Raw genomic sequence first — 25,538 nt, 5'->3', positions numbered from 1 at the left:
TGATCTGCCAGTTCAACGGCTGGATTTGTTCCTTCAAACTCAGGAGGGAAGAATTCCAACAGCAGCAGCACCCTGCTGCCCCATTTTTACCCTATCGAGTTCGAACAAGCGCTCACTCACCCCTCTTCTGCATGAAGATGAAGAGGTCGTCCAGGAACTCTTTCCGTTCGGGGTCACTATCCAGTTCATAGAGCTGGGGGAAAAAAAATAAAAAAGGAAGGCACAATTCACAACGAGATGGAAAATAAATAATAGTAGCTTCTTCCAGTGGGTGATCTGGGGTTTGTACTGGAGGGGTGAAAGGCAGCCCACAGGCCGAGAGGCAAAAGAGGGAAGGATTCACGAGCAATTTTGGTGGACAAGGCTGCGGTGACAGTTTGAGGATCCTTGTTCTGGCTTGCCTTGCTCAGCCCCTCAGAAACTCATCCAGGCACAGGGGAGACTGGCACCCTGAAGGGAACAGGACCCCAACCCGGTTAACAGCGCTGCTACAGAGCGGGGCTTGAAACCCCCTGGAAGCAAAGGGGAGAGGAACTATTAAAGACAAGCTGGAATGAAAGATGAGACAACCAAAAGGAAGGTCCCAGCGGTTCAGGGCAGATTAGCGGTCTGTAGCTTTGAGGCAACCAGGGAGATAAACTTCTCTGCAGCTTCTCCTAGCCTCACGATTCCCTCCTTCAGGGGTTGTCACCTAAGTGACAAACGCCAAGTCCCTTGAAGGATGAGATTAAAGGGCAGAGCTTTCCTGTAGCTACTAAAGCCTGGCAGGAAAGGCCACTCCAAATTAAGCCAAAAAGCCTTCAAAAATAGCAGAAATCAGCCTGGAACCAATTTGCTGCAGAGACAGTTTTACTAAAAGGCTTAAACCCCCCCAAGAATTTAAAATAAAGTTCCACAGGCAGCTTATTCCAAAGGAGAGGCACTGTATGGTAGCGTTACCCACTGATTTTTCAGAAGGGACAGGCATGAGTGTCACCTTACAACTACCTCTTGAACAGAAAAATCTAATTTTCACCTCTCAAGAACCCTGCGAGGCCACAAAGTGACAGGCTGAAAGGGCTGAAGCCAAGATACAGGAGGATACAGAACACGACAGAAGACAACACTGTACATGAAGAATTCAATTCCTTCTCTTGTTTGCACTGGAGGAAGAACCCTGCATCACTCCAGGGAATTTTTTTTGCTGGCTGTAGCTACTCTTGTGGAGCAGCTCACCGGAAAAGCAAAGAGTCACTGGGAAATAGGTATTTCAGCCTCTCCGTAGGTGCTGCTAGCTACTTGGTATTCATCCGGTCCCAAAAGAGAGGGGCTTTTTGGGCTCGTTTCCCATGAAGCTCTGTGCTTTCTCACACCCTGAGCTCTGGGAAGAAAACACACCAGTGTATTTGCAGAGCAATTAACTGCACCCTTTCAGAAAGGGCCAGCTGACTTTAAAATGAGTTCCTCCAGCTGATGCGACACGCAGCTGCCACATTCAAATCCACGACCACAATGCAATTCTGGTTCAAGAAACAAAATACTCTTCTCCCAGCTGGAGAAACCATTGACTAAGATTTTAAATGTTAAAAGTCTGGTTGTTAGGTCTTGGTTCAAACTATGTTCCAGTGACCAAAAGCAACAAAATAGTCCCAAACAGCTCAACAAAATAACAGGTTTGTAGGCAGAGGGCTGCGGGACAAAGCAGTTTTCTTACAAATTCACTACAGAGGAATAGCAAGGGGTCCATAGTCACCCCCTGTCACAGATCAGGGCAAGAATTCCCCAAAGTTACCCCTTCCCCAAAATCCCCGTGATCGGACTGACCTTGGCAAAGTCTCGTGAAATTTCTCTTCCTCGGCACCCGTCACCTTCATCACTCCAGGTCACGTTGCCGTTCTAGGGAGAGAGAAACGAAAGGGTGAAAGGATCGCCAGGGAAAGGGCTGTGCGGACAATTCCAGAAAGCTTGCACATGTGCATTTTTGGGCACAAACACGTGCAAAAGCAGCTGCTGGCGTAGACCAAGAAGCCTTGAAAAACTGGGGACACTTGTACATTTGTCACGGCACGCTTTTCTTGCAATCTCTGACAAAACTGGATGTGGCATTTCACCTTCCAGGCAACGTACTGAAGGTAGGGGAAGTTCTTCCAGCTCTAAGATTTTTCTCGCAGAAATGTATCTCAAAAAAAAAAGTTGGGAAAACCATTCCAGAGGAAAGTCCTCAACACCTTCAACAGCTGCCTGCCTTCACCTGCTAAAGAGAGGTATGCTAACCTCCCCGTGGCTGGTGCTTTGCTGTAATGAGGTCCAACACCTGAATAGAGAGGTCTCCATGTCCATCTTTTTCCCAAGCACACATCCTAGAGCCCCTGGTGAAAGATGCAGGTGTTACCCAGGCATCCTTCCTTTCTGTTTGCCTGAGGACACCAAACACACTTGGAAATGCCCTTCCATCCTCCCCCCACCTGTCTACAAAACCCAAACCAGAGTACGCTGAAGAAAGAGGGAAATAATCCCACTGGAAAGCTTCTTGCCAACCCAGGACCCTTATTCCTGGAAGCTCCCGGATCTGGATTTTCCTCGCAGAAATGGAAAGCTCAGCTTTGCTGGATTAAGGTTCATTCTTCTTAGGCATTAAAAGGATTACTCTAGTTAGGACTATTCTACTACTTGGTAAATCATCACTCCGAAATGATCACCGGTGCTGGAAACCAGTAGAGGCAGCCTTCGGTCGTACGGCAGGACCAAAGACCAGAAGAATGATTCTGAAAAATTGTACGAGCATCTTTAAATCATAAACTTCCCAAAGCTCCGGTAGAGCAAGTGCTCCAGAGCTACTCAAGGAAAGAGAACAGCCAAATCCACCCGGCGAGGTGGCTTGGACTACCCTGTCCTGATAAACACGCAGCATCCTAACGCAGCTAGAAAAGCACCGAAGAGAGCAAGAGCTTTCAGCACAAAAAAACCCAAAAAAACAAAACGCATGCGAATTCGAGAGGTGGTCCAATATCTGAAATCTTGGAGGCATCTGGTTGTGACACATACATTGAATTAGAAAGATGAATAGCTCTTGTCAAGGCCAGGCAAAGCTACATTTCCCCCTTTAAAAAACACTGCAGTGAGCTGCCCTAATGCCTGCTGATTTAGTTTGAGCCAGTAATTCCTGCTGGAAAGTTAATTATCCAGTGAGTCCCATCAACTGAAAGATATTTAATGGGGGATTATTGCCACTTCTGTTATGTCAGCTGTTTATTACAGCAGATCAATTCCCAGGCCTCTCTAGGAAGAGATCTGAAGACCGGTTTTGTTCACAGGAGGATTCATCTGGGTGTCCTTTGCTAGCAGAGACTAAAAACACAGAGGTTTTTTGCTAATTATGGTAACATCCAGCTGCTCCTAAAACCCCGCTGATGGTTAACTCAGATCAACAAACCCATGCGAACAGTCAGGATGAGAGACAGACCAGCTCTTCAGAAGGCAGCAGCTATTTCCCATCCACAACTTCACACGTTCCAAGGCTGAGCTGCTTTCTTACCGAGTTTGTACTTGGTTATAAACCCAGAGAGCAAAACCGCTCATGGTGTTAAACTGGGCACTCCGAGAAGCAAAACACTTGCTTTCATAGGGAACTTTGGTCATGCTGAGAGCTTATTCTGCTACATTTGAGGACAGGGACAGGAAAGAGAAGAGGACTTAAAGGAGATACAACACTGTGGGTTTGAACTTGATAAAATTTCCAGAAGCAGAACTTTCCATGGGATTAAAGATGGTTTCGAAGTCATTTCACTTGTTTGCTTTGAAGAAACAGAGGAATTGGGAAAAATAAATAAGATTAAGGTTTGATACAGAGAAAAAATAGAATAGATGCACCCTACTTCCCGCTCTTGCATCCCAAGCCGCTGGAGAGCGCAGAAGTAACGGTCCCCCACACCTTGCTAGTGAAAAGGAGCTTACAGCCAGCTGAACCCATCAGTGTTTTGCCATATGTCCAGAAAATTGGCAGAGCTGGCTATCACCTGGCATGACATGGAGTGATCCGAGGTGAGAGACAGCGGACAGCATTAGCATTTCCTCCTGCGATAGCTGGAAAGGTTTAAAGGCAGTTACCCCTCCCCACATTAAGCTATCAGAAGAGATAAGGAGAGTGGTTCTCTCCCGTCCCCCGGTGCAAGCAGCAGCCGCCGTGGCGTAAATCGGCAAGGATTTACATGAGGACAGAGCACAGGTTTGTTTTGGGTAGTGGAGTTAGCAAAGACTTGGAGTCAGCTTGAAATGTCAGCTCAGCAGCCGGGGAATAAAGCCCTATTTATTCAGAGGCCCGAGCGCAGACACTTTCCCAGGCCTCAGCTTTGATCTTGAGGGACTTATTCTGCCCACCGAAAACCTTTGGGACCGCGCCAAGGCTACAACCAAAGACACCAGACATCGGCAGAGCAGCCGCTCGAGCACAAGCGGGACAGGTAAATCAGCTACCCAAGCAAGAGGCGCTCCATACGCAGAATAAACTACATTTTGCACAGCCAGAGAGATCAGCAGGAGCTTTGGTATCGAGCTTCCTTCCCATTCCTCCTAGGAAAACAAAGTCACCCTCTGCTGAGAAGCCCTCCTCCGTATGAACGGCAGGAACCTGAGAAATCAATATATCCTCACGAGTCATTAAAAGACCTTTGTATAAGTCAGGCAATAGTAGCAGGAAGGAAAAAACACTGTTCAGAGAGGCAGGTCGTTCTCTGGGGAGATTCCTGCCTCTCCCTCCACCCCTTCGTACCACGGGAATTTGCTGATGTTTGACAAACAGCCCAGGCGTTACCACGGGCAAGAATTTATCTGGTTTCTTGCAGGAAAAGGTAGTAAAAGTGCTACTTTTAAGTGCTCGAGTCCCTGATGCTTCCCTGAGCAGGAAGTCAGAGGTGTTGGGAAGGGCTGGCCACCTCCAGGAGCTGCTGGCGGAGCCAAGGGAGACTTCAGACACCTCGGAGGACACCAGAGCCCCCCCCCCCCCCCAGCCCGGATCGCCCCCTCCCCGAGAGGCTGCCGGCCTGGCTTCAGAAGCAATTATATCTGGAGCTATTTTAGGATTACTCCCTAACCACCTGGAATATCTTATTAGAGGGAAGCTCAGATGTCCAGAGCAATTTTGGTTTCCAATCCCACATTCAAAAGCCAGAGTTAACCCTGAGTTGCCAAGCAGACAGAAAAAGGAGATGACAAATGCTTTCCTGCTTCATCCAGACCATTCTTTTGAGGACAAAAACCTCACAAACAAGCAACCTCAGCCCCTCCCTGCAGGACACCTACCTCTCAACTACTGCATTCTCACATGTCTGTCCCTCCCAGAGACCAGAGAACTAACAAAAACTCTTGTGCTTAATAACAAAGTGAAGCATTACTGCAAAGAGAACATTGTCTCCTTCTCCAGTTTTGCCTGCACAAATTGCAGTTACTGTGCAAAGAGGGACGCTGATGAGAAATTGGAAATGCTCCTTTTCCAGATCTTTCCCTTCTCCCCCAACCCAGTTTCACACAGCCCTTCGAGAGGGGCTCAGGGGTTTTACTGGACTAGAAAGTCATATTCAAATGGCAAACTTTGAACTGGAGTGAACCCAGGAAGGCTTTAATATGAGAAAGAAAAGAGAAAAAACAACCCTCTGCAGTAAGGAAGCGCAGAACGATTTTGAGTTTCATGCCAGACCTGCAGTTTTGACAGAGGTTTTAGGTCAGAAATCTGAAATCTCCTCTTAGGGACTAGGTTAAATGTTGCAGTGAAAAAGGCGGCCCCTCCCCTACCCCATGGGTTAACTGAAAGCACAGAGTCAATGAAACGGTACAGGGGCAGCAATTTCAGGATTATCAGAGAATCCCCAGAAATTCCTTTTGTGGGTAGAGTTAAGCCTTAGGAAGTGAAACAGATGCTATTATAAAGAAAACTGTTGTACTACAAAATGCTGATAAGATCAGGACTACTGCCCTGAGCTGCAAGTTCTCAAGCATGGAGAACCAAGTTATAATTACGGCGCGCACAAGCTGACTGGTAAAGCTCCGCTGAAATTGGAATAAACCCTTCCCGGTCTTACTAGTAACAGAGCTCAATTCAATATCTACAAACTTCAAAGACGGGTTTTGAAAACATTTTAGTGATTTCAGAAATGGCAGGGAGGATGGGGAAGGAAAGAAAAAGAATGGACTGAAGTTAACAGATTAATTGCCTTTTTTTATTAAGTTTCTTTTATGCGCTCCCATGACCTAGTGACTGCAGCACTAACACAATTCTTTGCAAAACAGGAATCCGCTTCCTTATCCTTAAGGAAAAGTTGCAGTCTTTGTGAATGACTCCTATTCACAAATACTCAGAGGAATTAACTCAAACGTTAAGCGACAAGAAGATTTGTTCAGTGCTACATGGCTGTGGGAAGAGGAATTCTCACTGCCACACGAGAGCCTCTGATTTACCCTGAAGTGTGAAAAACAGAAGTGTAAGGATACAACACACCCAAGCTCTTTCCACCTACCCTTCTCCAGCGTTAGCTACGATGTCTATAAATTGGCACCGAAAGAGACAAGCTGCAACTATTCCTAAAGATAAATTTAGCGCCCACGCAAATCCTAAAACGAGCCATATCTTCCGTGGGATATAAATGAGCTCCTCGCTCTGCTCCTTTGCTCTGCACCTCCAGATATAGCACAGTCGCTGCAATGTAGTACAACCTTGATGAATCGCCCCTCGAGATGAAGAGCGGGGGGAATTCTCTGCTGTCTGTTACGAGTTGTTTGTAGGCTGCTGACTACACTCATTATCTCAAGCGGCTTCTTGCTTCTCTTCTCGCATACACCATTTGTTATATTAAACAAAAAGGAGATTTTGTTACCCAGATCCCGCTCTCCTCCAGCCACTGATGCCATACTTTAAGTTACATATCGGCATGAACTCCCAGTTAGGTGTTAGAGCAGAAGCATACTGTCACAGGGATGAAGACTTCATCAAAAAACCCCCAAACCATGAAATCAGGAGAAGCGGCAACTGGCAAATGGAAAACAGCTTTCAGGAAGAGAGAAACCAAATATCTAACATCGGCTATTAAAGAAGAACTCTTCTCCCACGACATCAAAAGCAAAATAGCCTGTGACCTGCATAAGGAATTAAAAATCCTTGAATTGGGCCCTGGATATCTGAAATAACTAGTAGGCAAAAAGCACACTGTGTGAAATGCAACTTTTTTATTCCTGGGACCTTCACCCCCCTCTGGATTAATGAGTATCTCCTGAGCAATACCTCGATACACGCACCACTTGAGGCACATACTTAAGGTTATGGAATTTCAGCCACTCATTCCTAGACCCTAGAGCAAAAGCAAAGTAATTATTTTAAGCTGACTTATCTTAATAAACACCATGACCTTTGTAAAAGTTTAGGTCAGGATTTTCAGGAGTGACTGGTGATTTCTGAGAATCTAACATGAGACATTCCCCAAAATCCGGACCACAAGCCACTCTCTGAAAGTCAGATAGCTGCCTGATGGAGACTTACCTTGCTGCGTTTAAGAAGGCATTAAGTATCAGCTGATGCCTGAAAACCTTGGCTTTATTTTTACATTCCATGTAGGAATGCACATCCTAATGTGCATGTTGTAGTAACAGCCTGACAAAATCGCTCATGCTAGCGCTGTGCACCAGCCTGGAGTGGAAAAGGAGCCAGCCACACCAGTAAGATAGTGGCTGTGGTCCTGCCTTTCCTACATGGCTCTCCCAGGTAACCAGAGCCACCGCCGAGCAATGCGAGAACCCATGGGACAAGGACCCACACCCCCAACCAGCTGCTAAAAGCAACATTTTTCACCCGCGGAATTAAAAACTCATTTTTCCTGAAAAGACAGGCAAAGCCCACAACACCCTTTTTTCGAGGACGGCTGCAGGAGCCTTCGGCTGTTGGAGCTGTGATGGATTTTGCAGGGGATTTGAGCGAGTCCGAGGAGTGAGTTGAGCACGCACGCCCCCCCACCCCCAGCTCTTCTTTTGGGATTGCAACTAACTCCCCGACAACCAACTCCACTCCCTTGTTGTTTTGTGCTGACAGGATTCCCACCGCCCCTGTGTCATAAGCTGAGCCAGCTCTTTTGTCTGCCGGCTTGTTCTACAATTATTTACTTGGCTGTCCGGGGACGGAACAGAAAGGGGCTTCATCTTGCTGGTAGTTTCCATCTTTCTGCCATCTTCACGCCACATGCCTTCCAGGCAAACTGAGCCTTACGCTTGCAAGATACATTTTTCTCCAAGGGCGTCACTTTCAGAAGAACAATCCGCACTTGAAAGAAGAAATAGAAGTGATTCCCACCCCCCCCCACCTTCCGCAAGCAACAGCCATTACGCATACCACAAATACTCCCAGAGCAGAGCTAGCTGGAAGCAGCGAATTCTGACTGGTTATTAACCTCCATCTCAACAGAAGCTAAAAAAAAAAAAAAGACAAGTTCAGGAATCATTTCAAAAACAAACTGGAGAACACAGGCACTTCTGCATTTCATCCTGGTTTTTCTGCTGAACACAACCATTTTAGACAAAGACAAAAGAAAAAGCCCAGCATCTTTAAAGCATGCCTTTGAAATGAAAAATTTCCAGCAAGGCAGCGTGCTACTATTTAGCATACAGAATTACATGGACAATCCACAGCTGCACACATATCTCTCCGCCTTTGCTGTCATGCCAGTTAAATGATCTTGTCTGTGTCCATGTCCCGTCCCCCCCCCCCCCCCCCAGTTTATTCCTACCTCCACGCAGCCCCCCACTCACCAGCTCTGAACTGGTACGCCGCAGTTAAATTTTTACTCCCTGGTATGCAGACTCCACCGCTGAATGCAAACAAGTTGCTCTGCAATATTTACCCTCCTCAAGGTGAATATACTGCACCACCATTGCTAATACTGGGCACTTCGATATGGCCTCTTGAGCACATCGCAGCACCTTCGTAACACCGTTGACCAGCGTGGTTCAGAAGATAAGCCATGCCTTGCTGGGGCAGACCACCTAGCCCAGTGCTCCATCTTCTGTAACAGTAGTTTGGGACAACACATGAACCCACCCACTTTCTGCCACACTTTCCCACCATCCAGAAGTGTTGTCGCACAGCGCAGCCCCGATATCCCTTTAGAATATCCATTCCTCAACTTGTTGTCCATTAATTTCTCCAATCTCTCTCCGTTTTTTCACCGTCTGCCTCCCCAGAAGCGAAACAGATTATTTTAACACAGCAGCAAGAGAGTTTTCCTTTTAGTTTTGCTCCCCGGTGAAGCTTTGTGCAGTTTGGCTTCCAGAATAAGTTGGCCTGAAATCAGATTAAGCTGCAACCTTCTACCAAAATACTTGATTACTACTGAAATGGGCCAAAGTAACTAGATCAGTATTAGTGCACAGTACGCCAACTGTAAAACAGTACTTTTTTTTTTTTTTTTGTTATTCAACATCAGCTAAGACCAGATCTGGCATGCTTACAGTCATTTGTCTTCCTAGAACAGGGCAAATGACCTAGGAATCAAGCCTATTAATTCAGCAAGATTTGCAGGGCTCTCACAAGATAAAAAAAGCATTGCAACGAAGCACAATGACATACTTGTTAGCACTGGCTGAGCTAGAAATAAAAACAGCCAAAAAACCAATGCTAAGTTTATTGGGTTTCTTTTTTTTTTTTTTTTTCAGAGAGCGATCCCCCCAACACCAGAGTCCTGCCTACTATTCTCCACCCAGAGATCTGAAAGAGGAAGTTTTTGCCAGTTGCTCCAACCCAGTAAATTCTGAAGCAATTTCTCGAGCGCCTGGCCCCTGACCGACATACCCACCTCATTTCCCTGCAACAGCTTGAGTGGCTATTTCCCGCCCCCCCCAACACTTCTGCAGAAGCAAGCACAGAGAAAACACAGCGGCAAGTAGTTGCCCGCTGCACCCCGTGCACCAGCGCCACTTCGACGGCATGTTTCACAGGACAAACGAACACCATTCACCTGGCAACTTAGAGGAGCTCCTGCCACGTGCACTGGGTGTAGCAAACACCAAACTGGGATGGGTTTGCAGAAGCAGCTGGGCCAGGAGCCCAATTAATGGGAGAAGAAAGCAAGCTTGCTGAGATTTACCAGTTCCTCCTCAAACTGCTGCCTGTGAAAGCATAAAATGAATTATCTCCCGCATGCAACCAACAGCTAAGGGGAGAGCCTGCCCTGAGCGCCCATGACAAGCCTTCAAACACCTCTGCTTCACCAGCCACCACCAAGCAGCTCCAGCTTTTTCACTTTATAGGGTTTGCAGGAGGGAAGGAAAAACCAGCTGGTTTTGTCCATACAAGGTTTCTTAGCTCAAATAACTACCAGAAGCAAAACCTAACCCTCTTCACACTCAGGCTAACATCTGTAGAAACAGACAATTAAGTCCGTCTTTTTTTCTTCTTTATTTAAACCATGCAGTCCTTTGGCTCAACTTCAATACACATAAATACTGTAAATGTCTCTGAAAGCCAGCTCTAACAAACCAGCACACAAGTGCTGTATTAACTGAAATACCCACTTCCAACAAAGAAAGGAATCCTTGATCCTCTGGCATTTATCTACAAGGGGTAGTAATTCTCCACTCAAACAGAGAATTAACCTCCTACCAAAACCAAGCAGTAGCAAGTGAGATCTTTCCTTCCCACACATGAAATACAAAGTGGCTCTGCTGACTCACAGGATCAGTGGCGGGACACACACTCTTCCCTATCCACGCCACCAACCAGAAATCCAGCCACAGTCACTGCATCCTCTCGGAGACCTTACACAAAGGGGTTATAGATGCTGCAGGTGAAATAACTCAAGTGAGACGTTAGCAGGCAAGTGTCTGCACCAAAAATAAATATAACACCAGCCTGTTCCATTCTGAGTGGCACAGTAGCAGTGAGATAGAAGATAAACGAGCCAAACATCAAACCTCTACCTCCCCACAAGGGTCTTACAGATTGGGGTTTCTACATTAGCTGGAAATCAGTATCTGTAAAGCAAATCTCTTTACAAAAGAATAAACCTGGAAGAGCAAAGCAGGGAAGCATTGCTCTGCACATGCCTGGTTCCGGCACTCTTCCCAAAGCACTTGCAAACAGCCAACGCTTGTAAGAGGACACAGGGCTAAAGAAATCCTGGGCCTGACTGAATATGGTCATTCTTATTCAGAAGGAAGCGACGTTAACACTGACCTGTTTGAGCTGCTCGTCCAACCGCCAGTTCTGGCGTCCAGACGGGGAACTGGAATATGGTTGCTTAGTAGTGTCTTTACCCTGTTCTTCTTTGCCCTGCTGTCCCCGCTGGTGCCCCGAAGCTGGCAGAGGATTAGAGGTAGAGGCCACTCTTTGGTTGTGATGGGCAACTTTGGGAGCATGAAAATATTTCAGAGCAGAGCAGCTTTCTTTTCCAGTCACATCAGCGCCATCCTCAAGATCGCCACCTTCCAAACCCCCTTCTTCCTCCTCTTCCTCTTCGTCCTCCTCTTCTTCATCCTCCTCTTCCTCTTCCTGCTCGGAATTCATGCTGCTCTGATCAAAAGCCCGTGTAGCTCCAGCTGCAGGTGGGCCTCTGGCCAAGGGACCAACAGCGGAGCCACCCGAAGCCCTGCCAGATGTGGCTGCTAGGACAGCCTGCTGCACGGCCAGCTGCTGAGTGTAGAGCAGCTGGGCTTCTCTCATCTGCCTCTGCTGTCTCTCCCTGGAATCCATCTGCAGAGGCGGTTGCTGCTTCTGCTGCTGCTTCTGCAGCTGCTCGACCACAGCTTCCAGCTTCATCCCGCCGTTTGCATGGCTGGGAAAAAGAGGGGGGCGGTTTTTGACTTTATCTGGCAGGGTTCAAGCCCCGACCTTGGGAGATTGGCAGAATCTGAAAGATAGACAAATATTTGTCTGTATGAATATAAAATGCTTTCATCTTTTCCCCAGGAAGAGGATAAATAGAGTGCAAAGCCAATACTCTTTCCTGTGCAGGAGACCGTGAAACAATCAGCTTCATGTTTAACAGCCTCAGGCTCAAACTTGCATTCAATTTTCAGACTGTTTAATTGTATTTTCAAGCTGAACACATTTGCTATAACCTCAGTTTCATATACCCCAAAGACAGCATCTGAAATGCCTTTGTCCACTGTCCCAGCAGTTTTTTTTTTTTTTTGTCAGAATCCTTCCACACTTCCTAAATAATTACTTTTGAAACGTTAGGTTTAACATCTAGGGGTTTGGTGCTTCTGAAACCACTACCTTAAAAGGAAACAGCCAGGATGATAAGCTTGACCATATTTCTATTAAAAAAAGGGCAGGAATTTATTGCATGTCAGTTATGTCTCAATTCTTTTTTGCTTTCATTACGTTACTAAATTCTTTACACTTTATATTTAGCCATTATTTTCCCAAAGAGAGTGAGACAAGAGTAAAGCAAAGGCTACTCTAGCCTGAAAGGGACTGCTGAACACCGAACAACTCCTGCCTCTGCCTCCCAGAGTCACCAGCCCATCTCCAGCCCCGGCAGTGGCCTCCCTGCGATTTTCCCAGACCAAGGACTTGAGGGCTTTCACGGCTCTCCGTTCTGACCCGCAGCAAGCCCACCCTGAGCCAGCACTAACTTCCTCTTGAGCAAAGACCACCAGAACAGACCACAGTCGGAAACACTGCTCGGATCTACAGTAAACCCTACAAAGATGACTATGCCTGTAATCCCCAACCATTAAAAACACTATTTGCATTTTAGACTGTGTCACAAACTGGACCTGCTGACAAAGCCAGTCCTTCTCAGCTTTTTTTTTTTTTTAACGTAAAAAGATGCTTAAACCAATCTCACTTGCTGCCCTTCAAGGTTCATTGATATCAAACTACAGAGAAACAAAGGAAAGGCCAACTACAAACAAGCTACAGAGTCTTCTGTCCACCTCCCACCACCCTGTTTACGACCAGCACTGTGCTATTTGAGCCACAGACTTGAAAAAAAGAGACTATTTTGCTAACACACACTTTCAAAGCAGACACAGTTCTGTTCTAAAACAGCAAATAACCTACCAGATACTGGTTTTAAAAGCGGAAAGACAACCTCCAGTGTCCCTAGTGCAACTCCGAGTCTTCCTCTAAGGTGGTCAGAGCGCGTGTCTCGTACAAAGCGCCTGCCAGCTACAATGCCCAACTCATTTTTCCTCTGCAAACTCTTCCCTGCACTAAATAACAGCCCATCACCAAAATGAAAAGCTGGGCCGGCGCATTTGCATTTTTATCTAGCCAGCAGTGGCATAGCTTTAGCTTGCAAATGAAACGATATAAAGTGGATTAGCGGTTTGAATGTCAGGAGCAATAACGCATTACCTGCCAGCTGAAAAGAGTCTTAGGCTCGTTGGGAAGGCACAATACACCATCTGGCCCAGCTCCACACACACTCGCCCAGTAAAGCAACAATGAACTGGTGCGGGTATTGCACACACAGAGAGAGAACCTCCAGCCCACACCTGGCTGAATATTGTCGCACCTGAGGCGGGGTGAGGTGTCACCTCTCCCGCCTGGGGGATATTCAGCAGGGCGTGCAGTTAATACACGCCTCAGGTAGGGTAACGAGAAGAAATAAATGACCTGATACTCGGTTAACACGCCGAGCAAACACACCTCGGGCGCAGCAACACCCTGGTATGTGAGCGCCTGCCTATTTCCCAGAGTTCATGTACAAAAAGCGTGTGACAGGTTACAGCAGGATTTATGCGAGGCTTGCAGAGGGAGGGCAGCAAAGCCCGGCACAAACCTCCCCAACCCTCCAAAAACGTGGATTTTTGGAGACAGCAAACACGCCCTCGCGTTTTCATGGATGGAGAGGCAGGCGACTTTACAGCGAGCTTTAAGTCAATGACGAGACACGTCGCAAAAAATGAAGTCATGGTATCACAACAGATTTTGAGAACTGCAACTAGACTGATACCATGAAACCATTCCAGGTTTTAACATCCATTTTGCCCTCAGCGTGGATATTTGCTTACTCTTTGTGTGTCTCCCGACCAAGGCAGTGGAAGGATTCGGTTTAACCTTCGTTTCCTCCCGCACCAGCCTTTGTACAGCTTTTAATCCCTGGGAGAGCAGTTTAATTAACACACACACACCCAGTTTGAATTTTTAACTAGCTCTGCGTGCAGCTTAATTGGGCAAACGCCTGCCTGTGCTCCAACACCACTTGGAAAGAGGTTTTTTCCAAGTGGAAATTACCTGAAAAAGTTAAAGCGTAAGAGGAAAAGCCCTGAGGAGGGGAGAGGTCTCCCAGAGTGGTAAAGACCGCCCTCTCCCCCCCCCGGTTTTACCGGAGCCCTCCCGTGCCCCATAACCACCGACCCTCCCCACAAGGGACCTCCCCGGAGAAGGGCGGCTGTTCCCAGCGGCCAGCCCCGCTCCCCCAGGCCCCCAAACCGGGTCCCACCCGCTGAAGCGGCCAGTGAGCTCCGGCCCACCCCCTCCCCACTTCAGTACCGGCTCCCGGTGCAGGCCTGGGCCCAGCACCGGTCCCCCCCCGCCCATTCCCCCATGGCCCCCCCCTCTCCTCAGTCCCTCCGGTCCGCTCCCCCTCTCTCACAGCCATTACCCCCCCGTCCCCCCCCAACGGAGCCGTTACCTCCCACAGACCCCGGGAGCGGGTCGCTGCCGGCCCGTGCGCGGCCTCCTCGGCTCCGCCCGTAGCGCAGCCTCTTCCCTTTTTACGCCCCCCCTCCCTCAAGTCTTTCCCCGCGCCGCCCCTCCTCAGCCCGGAAACGGGGCGGCGGAGGCGGTGCCCAGCACCGGAAGCGCCCGCCCCGCTTCCGGGTACAGCCCCGGCAACGGAAGCATGACCACCCCGCACCCCGGAAATGGCTACAGGGAGAGAAAAGGGGCGGGGAGGAGGCGGCCGGCAGCCAATGACACAGCGGAACGGTGGGGGGGCGGCTTCCGGTTCCGGGGGCATAAAAGGCGGCGCGCGGGGCCCGGGACGGCAGTCGCGGAGGAGGTGCTAGTTGGGGTGGAAGGAGTCTGCGCAGGTGAGGGCTGGGGTGGCGCCGGCGGCTCCCCTGGCGGGAGGTCTCCATTATTCCCTTGGGCTATTCCCTTGGGCCTCTCGAGGGAAGGGCGGAATGATTCATGGCAGGGTCCTTCTTTGTTCCCTCAGGTCTGTGTTGGAGGGGTATGTGGGGGGGCTGTGAGGGGGCGTCCTCTCAGGTCCCTGGGGAGGGGTCTGTGCTTGTCTCTTCAGGGGCCGCGTATAGGCTGAGGGAGTTGGGGGGGGGGGTTCAGCCTGGAGAAGAGAAGGCTTCGGGAAAGCTGGGGAGGGATTCTGGATCATGGCGGGGAGCAATAGGACAAGGGGGAACAGTTTTGAACTAAAAAAGAGGAGATTAAGATGAGATACGAGGAAGAAATTCTTTCCTATGAGGGTGGTGAGACTCTAGCCCAGGTTGCCCAGAGAAGCTGTGGCTGCCCCATCCCTGGAAGGGTTCAAGGCCAGGTCACACGGGGCTTGGAGCAGCCTGGTCTGGTGGGAGGTGTCCCTGCCCAGGGCAGGGGGATTGGGGTTGGATGCTCTTTAAGGGCCCTTCTGACCTAAACTATTCTATTACATACGTGTGGTTGGGTCTGGAATAAATAAGTATTAAGCCTCCCCCGTGTCTCCTCCTCAGTATCCTTTCTCACCTCAGATCCCTTAGTGCTGCTGTTGGGGCTTGCTAGTGTATTAATTCCTTCCAGTTCTATAGTGCATGGGAGTAAGTGTCAGGGCTCCTTGATGTTCCTGCTGTGTTCCCTCTGGGAAGGTACTTTCTGACATCTCTGTGTCCCTGCTCACCTCAGGCCCGGTCAGCATGGCTGATGAGGAGATTGCTGCCCTTGTGGTGGACAATGGCTCTGGCATGTGCAAGGCAGGCTTTGCAGGGGATGATGCCCCCCGTGCTGTGTTCCCCTCCATTGTGGGACGCCCCCGGCATCAGGGTGTCATGGTGGGCATGGGGCAGAAGGACAGCTATGTGGGGGATGAGGCGCAGAGCAAGAGAGGCATCCTCACCCTGAAGTACCCCATCGAGCACGGCATTGTCACCAACTGGGATGACATGGAGAAGATATGGCACCACACCTTCTACAACGAGCTGCGTGTTGCCCCAGAGGAGCACCCTGTCCTGCTCACCGAGGCCCCCCTGAACCCCAAGGCCAACCGGGAGAAGATGACCCAGATCATGTTTGAGACCTTCAACACCCCAGCTATGTATGTTGCCATCCAGGCTGTGCTGTCCCTCTATGCCTCTGGCCGTACCACTGGCATAGTCATGGACTCTGGGGATGGTGTCACCCACACCGTGCCCATCTATGAAGGCTACGCGCTGCCCCATGCCATCCTGCGTCTAGACTTGGCTGGTCGTGACCTGACTGACTACCTCATGAAGATCCTTACAGAGCGGGGCTACAGCTTCACCACCACGGCCGAGAGAGAGATTGTGCGGGACATCAAGGAGAAGCTCTGCTATGTTGCTCTGGACTTTGAGCAGGAGATGGCCACAGCTGCCTCATCTTCCTCCCTGGAGAAGAGCTATGAGCTGCCAGATGGGCAGGTGATCACCATTGGGAATGAGCGTTTCCGATGCCCTGAGGCCATCTTCCAGCCTTCTTTCCTGGGCATGGAGTCCTGTGGCATCCATGAGACCACCTTCAACTCCATCATGAAGTGTGACGTGGACATCAGGAAGGACCTGTACGCCAATACTGTGCTCTCTGGTGGTACCACCATGTACCCTGGCATCGCTGACAGGATGCAGAAGGAAATCACCGCCCTGGCACCCAGCACCATGAAGATCAAGATCATTGCCCCACCGGAGCGCAAATACTCTGTCTGGATTGGGGGGTCCATCTTGGCCTCTCTCTCCACCTTCCAGCAGATGTGGATCAGCAAGCAGGAGTATGATGAGTCTGGCCCCTCCATTGTCCATCGCAAATGCTTCTAGAGGGACTGCTGGCAGTCACCTGAGGAGTCAACCTCCTGCTATGCTGGACCAGAATTGTTTGACTGTTACTTATTTCATGTTTTAACTGATGTGTTGAGGTACCAAGTAGTGACCTGTGTAGGCTGTAGTTCTCCTGGGGCTGGCTAGCTGCTCCTCCTCTGGAGGGCTGTTAGCTTCTCCTAAGTAACACTGGTAGGATGACACTAAAGTTAGACTTGTCACCTTTAGGTTTGTCACAACTGACTCCTTTGTAGGAAAACAAATAAACTTCTTAGGCTTAAAAATGACAAGAGGCTATTTTGCTTTCTTTCGGGGTGGGCTCAGTCTCCTTGCTGCAAGGAATTATTGTGCAATACATGGTAGTGGACTCCAACCTGGCCTGCTTCAGACTTAGCAGAGCGTTTACCCCAAATTTTGTTTTCTAAACCATGTAAGGGCACCTTTTGAAGCTGCAGACCATTTTCAGTGCTGTCAGGGAGGAAAGCGTGGCTGGTATGTGGCCGGCACAGTCTTCCTGGACTTTCATGGTAACATGGCTTTTTTTAGAACGCAAACAGCTCTTCTTGCCACAAAAAGCCGGGGCCTTGGCAGATGTTTGGGTGACCGGGGGAGCAGCGGCCTCTCCTTTTTTGGGATGGGGTTGGGCGGTGGGCGGGGAGGCGGGGCGTGAGACGATGCCGCTGCCGACCCCCACGCCTCCCGGGTAGCGCCGCCGTGACTGTGCGACGGCGCCGCTCTCCCCCTTTTAAACCCACAGTCGCCTCCCTATTGGCTGGGCCTGGTCGGGCCAGCCAATCGGCGGCTTCCTAGCCTTACGGCACCGCCTTCTCCGGCGGACTCAGTTTCCCAGCCTGCACCGCTGCGGCCGGGCAGCACTTCCGCTTCCGGTGCGGCACCAGGGTGCGGGTGGAACGGAGCTGAGGGGCGGCTGGGGGGCGTTCGGGGAGCGGCGGGGGGCTGGGGGGGTTGGACAGCCACATTCCCCCTCATCTCCACCGTCTCTGTGCCGGGAAACGGGGGTTTCAGGGGCTGGGGCCTGGCCTGGGGGCTGTGCGCGTCGGGAGAACCGGGCTGGGCCTTGCTCTTGGTTTCTCCCTCGGCTGAGTGGTGAGGCCGGCAGAGGTGTTCCTGCCTTCCCAGGTACGGCTCCAGGCTGAGGTAGGAACCGAAAAAGCATGGTTGTGCCTTGGTCAGGCCTCCTGTGAGTTTCCTGCGCGCTTCCCAGCACGTTTATAAGGTTTTATTGTCTGCTTGGGGGAGAATCCCACTTTGGTTTGTTTTCCTCCATTTCCAGAGCTTTCCGGGTCTTAGGCCGCGTTCAGTGCGGAGGCTGCATGTCCCTGCCGGAGTGGCACATCGCGGTGAAGCTGGCGGATCAGCCACTGGCTCCCAAATCCATCTTACGGTTGCCGGAGACGGAGCTGGGAGAATGCCCGCTCGGTGGGTGCAGCATCTCCTACCTCAAGCAGCTTATCACCGGCAAACTGCAGGAGTCCGTCCCAGACCCTGAGCTCATCGGTAGGTGCCTTGTGTGGGTCGTGTCAAAGTCCTGCCGCTTGGGGCCACCCTTTTCCTCTCCTCGCTGCGGCTGGGGCACAAACATCCTACTGTTAGTGGTGCTGGGCTGGTGGGGAGACTTGGTGCAACCAGATAGCACGGTGTGGAGGTTCAAAACTTGCTCCAGAGACTCTGCTGTGCTGCAGCAGTCTTAGTACCTTGTGATTTGTATAGTTTGTTCTGCATTTTCTTGGAATCACAGTGCTTCTGCAGTGTTGGTGCCCTTGTTAAGAAATTTTTGGACTTGCCAATGCCAGCATGTCCTTGTGTGGTCTCTTATGAGAACCATGAGAGATGTCAGCCTTTCTGGTATCCTGGGGTGCATTAAAAAGAGCGTGGCCAGCAGGTGGAGGGAGGTCATCCTCCACCGCTACTCTGCCCTGGTGAGGCCACATCTGGAGCAATGTGTCCAGTTCTGGGTTCCGCAGTTCAAGAAAGACAGGGAACTGCTGGAGAGAGTCCAGAGGAGGCTACGAAGATGATCAGGGGACTGGAGCACCTCTCTGCTGAGGAAAGGCTAAGAGCCCTGGGGCTGTTTAGCCTGGAGAAGACTGAGAGGGGATCTCATCAATGCTGATCAATATCTAAAGGGCGGGTGGCAAGAGCATGGGGCCAGACTCTTTTCAGTGGTGCCCAGTGATAGGACAAGGGGCAATGGGCACAAACTGGAACATGGGAAATTCCATCTCAACGTGAGGAAAAACTTCTTTCCTTTGAGGGTGGGCAGAGCCCTGGAACAGGCTGCCCAGAGAGGCGGTGGAGTCTCCTTCTCTGGAGACATTTCAAACCCACCTGGACGCGTTGCTGTGCCACCTGCTCTGGGTGAGCCTGCTTTGGCAGGTTGGACTAGATGATCTCCAGAGGTCCCTTCCAACCCCAACCATTCTGTGGTTCTAAAGGAGGTGGCAAAGTCATGTTCTGTGAGTCTCAACTCTCTGATTTCCTCCCTGAATCTCAGCTTCATGATTTATGTGTTAAAGCTTCCCTGTGCTGCTGACCAGAAGAAGCAGCTACGCAGGCAGAGCAATAACCCCCAGTCCGCCCTCAGTGCTTAAAGACCCCCGGCCCTTTCTGAGTGTGTAGTAGATACATATCTTCAGATGTTTCTCTCTCCTAGATCTGATCTATTGTGGCCGTAAGCTGAGGGATGACCAGACGCTTGATTTTTATGGCATCCAGTCTGGCTCCACTGTTCATGTCCTGCGCAAGTCCTGGCCTGAGCCTGACCAGAAACCAGGTGAGGAGGAGACAGTGTGGGTTACCACTTAGGTCTCATCAGGGTGTGTTTGGTCTGTGTGGCTGGTGACTGAGGAACAGCTTCTCTTGTATTTGTTTCTGGGAGGCTGATGTGGGGTTTGGAGGAAGAATTGATCCATAGGTTTGTGTGGGAACTCTCCACCTCTAAGAGCAGCAAATGGGCATTCTATTTTCTTGCTGGTGGGAGAGTTAAGGAATGAGCTACATAATGTGGAGAGCGAATATCCCTTAATCAACTGTGACCAATTTTAGGGTGTTGCCAGAGAATTGGGAACAACACGACTCGTTACTCAGCTCAAGGGATGAGCAGGCTTGTGTGTGTTCCTAGTCTGCCTGAGTTAGTTTAGAGTTGCTACTTTTAATACAGCTGCTTTTGTATGTGTAGGAGGATATATCTATATACTTCTATATGTCTGGAAGTGCAGTTCCCTGTTATGCTGTGGTAAATATACTGAGACATTTGCAGTCATTAGCCTGTGCCCTTCCTCTCTTGGTCAGTCAAATCCAGGGGAATGAAAGAATCACCACTGCTATCGCAGCGTGGAAGTCCCAGTGGCATGTAAAATAGCTAGTAAAGCTGACAGAGGGAGAACCATGTTTTGTTCTGTTATTTTTCCTCTCTCAGAGCCTGTGGATAAGGTGGCAGCAGTACGAGAGTTCCGGGTCCTTCACACTGCACTGCACAGCAGTCCTGCCTACAGGGATGCAGTGAGTGGGGCTTCATACTTTGCCATCTGGGTGTCTTTTGGTCGGTCCCCTCTCTGTGAAGAGAGTCCTCGAGTGGAGCCTTGTTGTGCGACGCTGCTGATCTGCTCCGATTTCTCTCGCAGGTCTTCAAAATGCTGGGGAACAAGGAGTCACTGGATCAGATCATCGTAGCTACTCCCGGCCTCAGCAGTGACCCTATTGCTTTGGGTGAGTGCAGATGTGATCCAGAGGATCTGAGGAAAGCCAAATGAAGATAGTCAGTGTTTGTTTAATTCCTGACGTGGGGAAAGGAGTTCTCCTTCTCTGGAGAAAGTGTCTTTTTTGGTTCCTTTGCGGAGCATAAGAGGAAGCGTCAGAGTTGTGCTCTGTTGGTAATGTTTGGGGATGAACGCTGCCTTCAAAAGGATTAGGAAACACTGAGCCCAGAGGAGAGCAGTGGGGATGGATGCTTTTTCCCTGCTGTGTTACAAAAATGTTCACTAAATCTAGCTTGCTGCTTCTGTCCCGGGATGTTACCAGCTCTTTTGGTACGTTGCTATGAGGCAGGTGGAATGTGGGATGCAGCTGCAACGTCATACAGCGAGCAGCTGGCTGGGTTTAGCTGGATGTCAGATTCGATCCTGCCCTTAGGGTGGAGCTGTTGGAGCTGGAGCACAATCTGTGCTGGGAAAGTCGCATCGCTTGGGTGTGTGTGGCGGTGATCGAGTTGCTCCAGGAAGACGTAAAAGGCTTCAGAGAGAACAATAATAGAGTATTTATGGTGACTCAGTTCCTGAAAAACAATTAATTCTTTTGTTTTTTCCCTTGGTTCTTGTTTGACTGGCTCCTGTTTCTGGTATCCTGTCTTTTACTCGTTGTGTTTCCTGGTCCCTCCCAGGAGTCCTACAGGACAAGGATCTCTTTTCAGTGTTTGCAGACCCCAACATGCTGGACACGTAAGTTCACACAAGCTGGGCAGTGACTAAGCAATGCCTTTGTCGCGCTATTGTATAAGACCACTTCTCTCTGGGTGGGAGAGAGAGTTCTGCTCCTGCCAGTACAGGTACACCAGGCCAGACATTCAGGATGGGACTCTATTCCTCGGTGGCAGGAAAGAGGGAACAGATACTTTGATACACACCTGCCTCTACTGTTGGATTAGACCAGAGGATATTTAGTGGGAGACAGGGCCATAATTGCAGCCAGATTGCGGGTTTAAATTCCAATCTGGTTGCTCGCAGGAGGGAGTTGCTCCTGTGAGAGCATATGACAGAAGTAAACAATGGGATCATGAAGGAGCCCCAGTTTCTCCGCCTGTGTGGAGCACAGCGGGGAGATGTTTGTTGCTGGACAGCCAAAGGCAGTGTCCAAGGTGGTGCTGGTGCAGCCAGCGAGGATGGTTCTGCCATTCCTGACATAAGTTCTTTGCTGTTATTGAGCTGCTGATTTCTTAGTTTCAGTGTGTACGTGGTTTATTCTTCCACTCTTTCTCTCCAGGCTGATCCCAGCCCACCCCGCGCTTGTGAATGCCGTTGTCCTTGTTCTGCACTCAGTGGCTGGCAGCACCCCGCTCCCAGCCCCAGAGACATCCTCCCGAGGCATGTCCTCTGGCTCCTACCGCGACATGCCAGGTACGTTCAGACGCACAGATGAGTGGGGAGCCCTGCAGAGATGATGTGCTGCGGGATTTGCAGACAAATCTGTGCTGTACTGACATGGTCTCGTCAGGCTGGAAGGAAAAGAAGTTTGGGTTCCTGAGCTAGGAACAACATGCACTGTGGTTTGGTAGATTTTTTTTTTTTTTTGTGCTGTGTGAGACTTGTCTGGGGCACTTCAGGCTCTGGGCCTCTCCCAGCCAGGCGTGTATAATGACTGTTGGTAGCAGAGGGCTGTGGCCTCTGTTTTGTGTGAAAGATGAGTCTGACCTGTCTTTCACTGACCTGCTGCATATGGACTTGTTGGTGCTGAGGCCTCTGTCCTAACCGGGGTGCTAGCTGGGGCTGAGCCTGGTGGCTGGGCAATCCAAGACTCCACAGGATTCTTGTGTGGTGCCTAACTCCTGCTAGCACCTGGTTTTCTGCAACTGTTGGTTCCCCTTTCTGTTGCAGGTGGCTTTCTCTTTGAAGGTCTCTCTGATGATGAAGATGACTTCCACCAGGTAAGCAGACAGGTTGGGTGGAATGGCTGTTTTGCACTGGCAATATTAACTTGTAGCCCTTAAAGACTCCAAAGGTTTTCTCTCTTCCTGTCTCGTGAACAGCATGAGCTACTCTGGCTCCTAGGGATATTGTAGAGACAAACGTATTGATTGTGGCATCCTTGCATGCTGCTCATGTTAGGATTTTCTTGAGTGCTGAGGTAGGGTAACAACAGAAGAATGCGGAAGGACCACTCGCAACAGCACTTATCCTCAGGGTAAACACCTTCGTAATCAAATTGACGCAGAACCAGAGTTGTGTGCAGATGAGCATGGCTGAGAAGCATGTGAGTGTTGGTCCCTGCCCTTCTTCTGTAATGTAAAAATGTTTTCCTCTCCAAAGGACGAAGTATTTTGTAAAGAGAAACTCCATGCTTAGGCAAAAAAAAAAGCCTGTCAATGGTTAATTGCTTTTTTTGTAGGCTAATAACACTTTGTTTTTAAGCTGATAGATGATACATTAAAAGGTTTACTGCAAATTTCTGCAGCTCTGTAATAGCTAAGTTTTTGGGGAAAAAAAGCAGATACCATTCTGTCATGTTTATTTTTTAAAAGTTCCGCACCTGTGAGTTTCAATGAAAGGCATCCCTGGGAATGGGCACCTGAGCCAGCTCACACCAACATCAGAGGTGGGTTTTTTTTGTTCCCTCCACTCAGAGCACAAGATCTACACCATCCAGCAGCACTTCTGGTTCCCGCCCAGCTTCCCTTGGCTACGCTGGGGCTGCTGGACCCCGTCCCATCACCCAGAGCGAGCTGGCGACCGCCCTGGCACTGGCGAGCACCCCTGAGAGCAGCTCCCACACGCCCACCCCTGGCACCCAGGTACAATGGCAGCGCAGCAGCTAGGGGCATCCTATGGGCCGTAAAACCAGCCCTTGGCCGAGCACAAGCCCTTCTCAGGTCTGGAAGTCCTCGCTGGTTTATTTTCTTATGATTGGGGTCTTCATACAGGCTTGGGGAGGCGTGGTAGTGGGGATGCAGCAAACGTTGCCCTGGGGATGCAGCAAACGTTGCCCTGTGCTGGCTCTGGTTCCTGTGACAAGTGTTCTTCTGATCCATACACTACTTAATTCCTCCTAGGGTCATTCCTCTGGGACCTCCCCCATGTCCTCCAGTGTCCAGTCAGGAACACCCATCACCAACGACCTCTTCAGCCAGGCCTTACAGCATGCCCTGCAGGCCTCAGGGCAGCCCAGCCTGCAGGTCAGTGTTGCAGCCTCTTCCTTTGGGAGCCCGTGAAAGCCCCATATCGCATCGAGTGTTGCAGCGTGGAGGTGGTTCTTCCAGCTGCCTCCTGTGGCAGGACATTAAGCTGAAAGGGGCATGGCTGGAGAAGTGATGCATGCAGGAGGCATGGTAGACCGATGCAAAAGTACTGGGTGGAAGCGGGAGGAGTGGGCTGTGGTGGATCTGGGGAGTTTGCAGCAAGACTTGGAGCTTTCAAGATCTGTTTGTGCACTTAGCATTGTACTTGTGAGCTAGAGAGAGGTGGGAGAATACATCATGGAAGAGTGAGCTGTGGAGAAGGCTGTTTTGTTTCTGCTTGGTCTCTTGCACCTACCCTCAGCTTCTTTTGTTTTCTGTCTGTAGAGCCAGTGGCAACCACAGCTTCAGCAGCTGCGAGACATGGGCATACATGATGATGAGCTAAGTCTCCGGGCCCTGCAAGCCACTGGAGGGGACATTCAGGCTGCCCTGGAGCTCATCTTTGCTGGTGGGGCTCCCTAGCTTTTTGGACAGGAGAAGCTGGACTGGTGAGTTGCACTGTGGCAGCTGTGACGTTCCTCAGTCTGGGACTCGGCCCTGAAACTCTTCTCTGCATTGGGGTTCTTCTCTCCAGCATGGAGCCGTTGGAGTGGCTGCTCCTTTCCTTGCAGGTGGGCAGCGTGCTCCTGTTTGAGAGCCCTGCCCATGCTGAGGACAGCTCCTCCAGCTCCAGATTCTTCTCTCCAGCCTCCTCCTCCTGGCCACCAGTGACAAGACCTCAGAACTTTGTCCAGCATGGAAAAAGAGGTGGCTGTGTGTGTTGGGGAGATGTGGCACCTACGGTTCCGCAGTCTTAGATCTGTCAACACGTTCTCCTGCCTGTTGTTTCATTCCTGCCCACCTGACATGCCTCAGTCTAGTTTGTTTTGGTGTTGTGGTCCGTCTGTGTTTGACTGTATTAAATGGACTGTATTCACTTGCCTGTTGTTTGGGTTGTGATCTCTCCCGGGTTGTGTTCCAGACCTGCGATGGAACATGCTCATTGCATGAAAGGAACCAGAAAAAATGCTTTGCCTGTTGTAGGACTGTTATTACTCAGCAGATGGCACTCCTCATACAGGGCAAAGCTGTATCTGTTGGGAGAGCAATGTTTGGGGTGTAGCTGACCTGCGAAGCCATCCTGCCTGGAGTTAGGCCAATACAAAAGAACTATTTGTGCTGCAGGTATTCTCCAAGAAGGTGCTGCAGAGAAGCATCGTGCCTCCTTCTGAGCGGTAGCCTGTTCTCAGTTGTGTTGGCTGAAGCTGGTAGGGTCCTGCAAGCTGACCAGAACAAGGGTACAGGTGCAGGAGTTCATGGCCACCACAGGGTGACAGTCAATAAAATGACAAGCACAAGGGCTGAGGCAGTTGCCAGAGGGTGTGAGGTGCTGCCAAATGATTTGGGAGAAACACCTTTTCTCTGATGTAGGTTAACCTGGCTGCAGCCAGAGTTTTGCAAAGTGTCTTCTAATCCTGGGTGCCACCATTGAGGTGCCTAAGACCTGAGCTGTAAAGGCAATCAAAGGCATTTAGCTGTAATTACTGTCACTGGGAACTGCGAGAAGCAAGAACTGGAACTGGGCTTGGCTTCGCTCTGATTGTACCATTGAGATTAAAAAGGCATGAAAATGGGAGCCGGTTTG

General features: G+C 50.1%; 3 protein-coding genes across 8 annotated transcripts in view; 2 read left to right on the top strand and 1 right to left on the bottom strand.

The window, feature by feature from the left end:
- ARID3B (AT-rich interaction domain 3B) overlaps positions 1 to 14,753 on the bottom strand; it is a 37,714-nt gene extending 22,961 nt beyond the window's left edge. For both annotated transcript variants that reach the window (XM_054214380.1, XM_054214381.1), the window contains exons 1-4: positions 14,601 to 14,753; positions 11,186 to 11,858; positions 1,804 to 1,875; positions 121 to 193 (exon numbers count right to left, since the gene is read on the bottom strand). In XM_054214380.1, coding sequence (XP_054070355.1) covers positions 121 to 193; positions 1,804 to 1,875; positions 11,186 to 11,767 — 727 coding nt within the window. In that variant the 5' untranslated portion in view covers positions 11,768 to 11,858; positions 14,601 to 14,753. The remainder of the gene's footprint in view (positions 1 to 120; positions 194 to 1,803; positions 1,876 to 11,185; positions 11,859 to 14,600) is intronic.
- A 170-nt stretch (positions 14,754 to 14,923) lies between these two features.
- On the top strand, positions 14,924 to 17,237 carry LOC128915049 (actin, cytoplasmic type 5). Of its 2 annotated transcripts, none has more exons than XM_054214844.1 (2): positions 14,924 to 15,000; positions 15,806 to 17,237. In XM_054214844.1, the coding sequence occupies exon 2, from the start codon at positions 15,817 to 15,819 to the stop codon at positions 16,945 to 16,947; it is 1,131 nt and encodes a 376-aa protein (XP_054070819.1). In that variant the 5' UTR covers positions 14,924 to 15,000; positions 15,806 to 15,816; the 3' UTR covers positions 16,948 to 17,237. The 2 variants fall into 2 exon arrangements, with proteins under 2 accessions (XP_054070819.1, XP_054070818.1); XM_054214843.1 differs by lacking the exon at positions 14,924 to 15,000 and adding an exon at positions 15,026 to 15,128.
- Positions 17,238 to 17,904: 667 nt separating this feature from the next.
- UBL7 (ubiquitin like 7) lies at positions 17,905 to 24,833 on the top strand. 4 transcript variants are annotated; one of them, XM_054214269.1, is made up of 12 exons: positions 17,905 to 18,087; positions 18,242 to 18,465; positions 19,622 to 19,741; positions 20,387 to 20,469; positions 20,592 to 20,676; positions 21,347 to 21,404; positions 21,946 to 22,079; positions 22,557 to 22,606; positions 23,303 to 23,470; positions 23,729 to 23,851; positions 24,239 to 24,402; positions 24,602 to 24,833. In XM_054214269.1, exons 2-11 carry the CDS (start codon positions 18,282 to 18,284, stop codon positions 24,374 to 24,376), a joined length of 1,143 nt encoding a protein of 380 aa, XP_054070244.1. In that variant the 5' UTR covers positions 17,905 to 18,087; positions 18,242 to 18,281; the 3' UTR covers positions 24,377 to 24,402; positions 24,602 to 24,833. The 4 variants fall into 4 exon arrangements, with proteins under 4 accessions (XP_054070244.1, XP_054070242.1, XP_054070241.1 ...); XM_054214267.1 differs by having other exon boundaries at positions 24,526 to 24,833; XM_054214266.1 differs by having other exon boundaries at positions 24,239 to 24,833.
- The last annotated feature ends 705 nt before the right edge of the window (positions 24,834 to 25,538 follow it).

This window comes from Rissa tridactyla, chromosome 9, assembly GCF_028500815.1.
Source record: "Rissa tridactyla isolate bRisTri1 chromosome 9, bRisTri1.patW.cur.20221130, whole genome shotgun sequence".
NCBI classification, from domain to species: Eukaryota; Metazoa; Chordata; class Aves; order Charadriiformes; family Laridae; genus Rissa; species Rissa tridactyla.
This window is presented reverse-complemented; position numbering and strand designations above follow the sequence as displayed.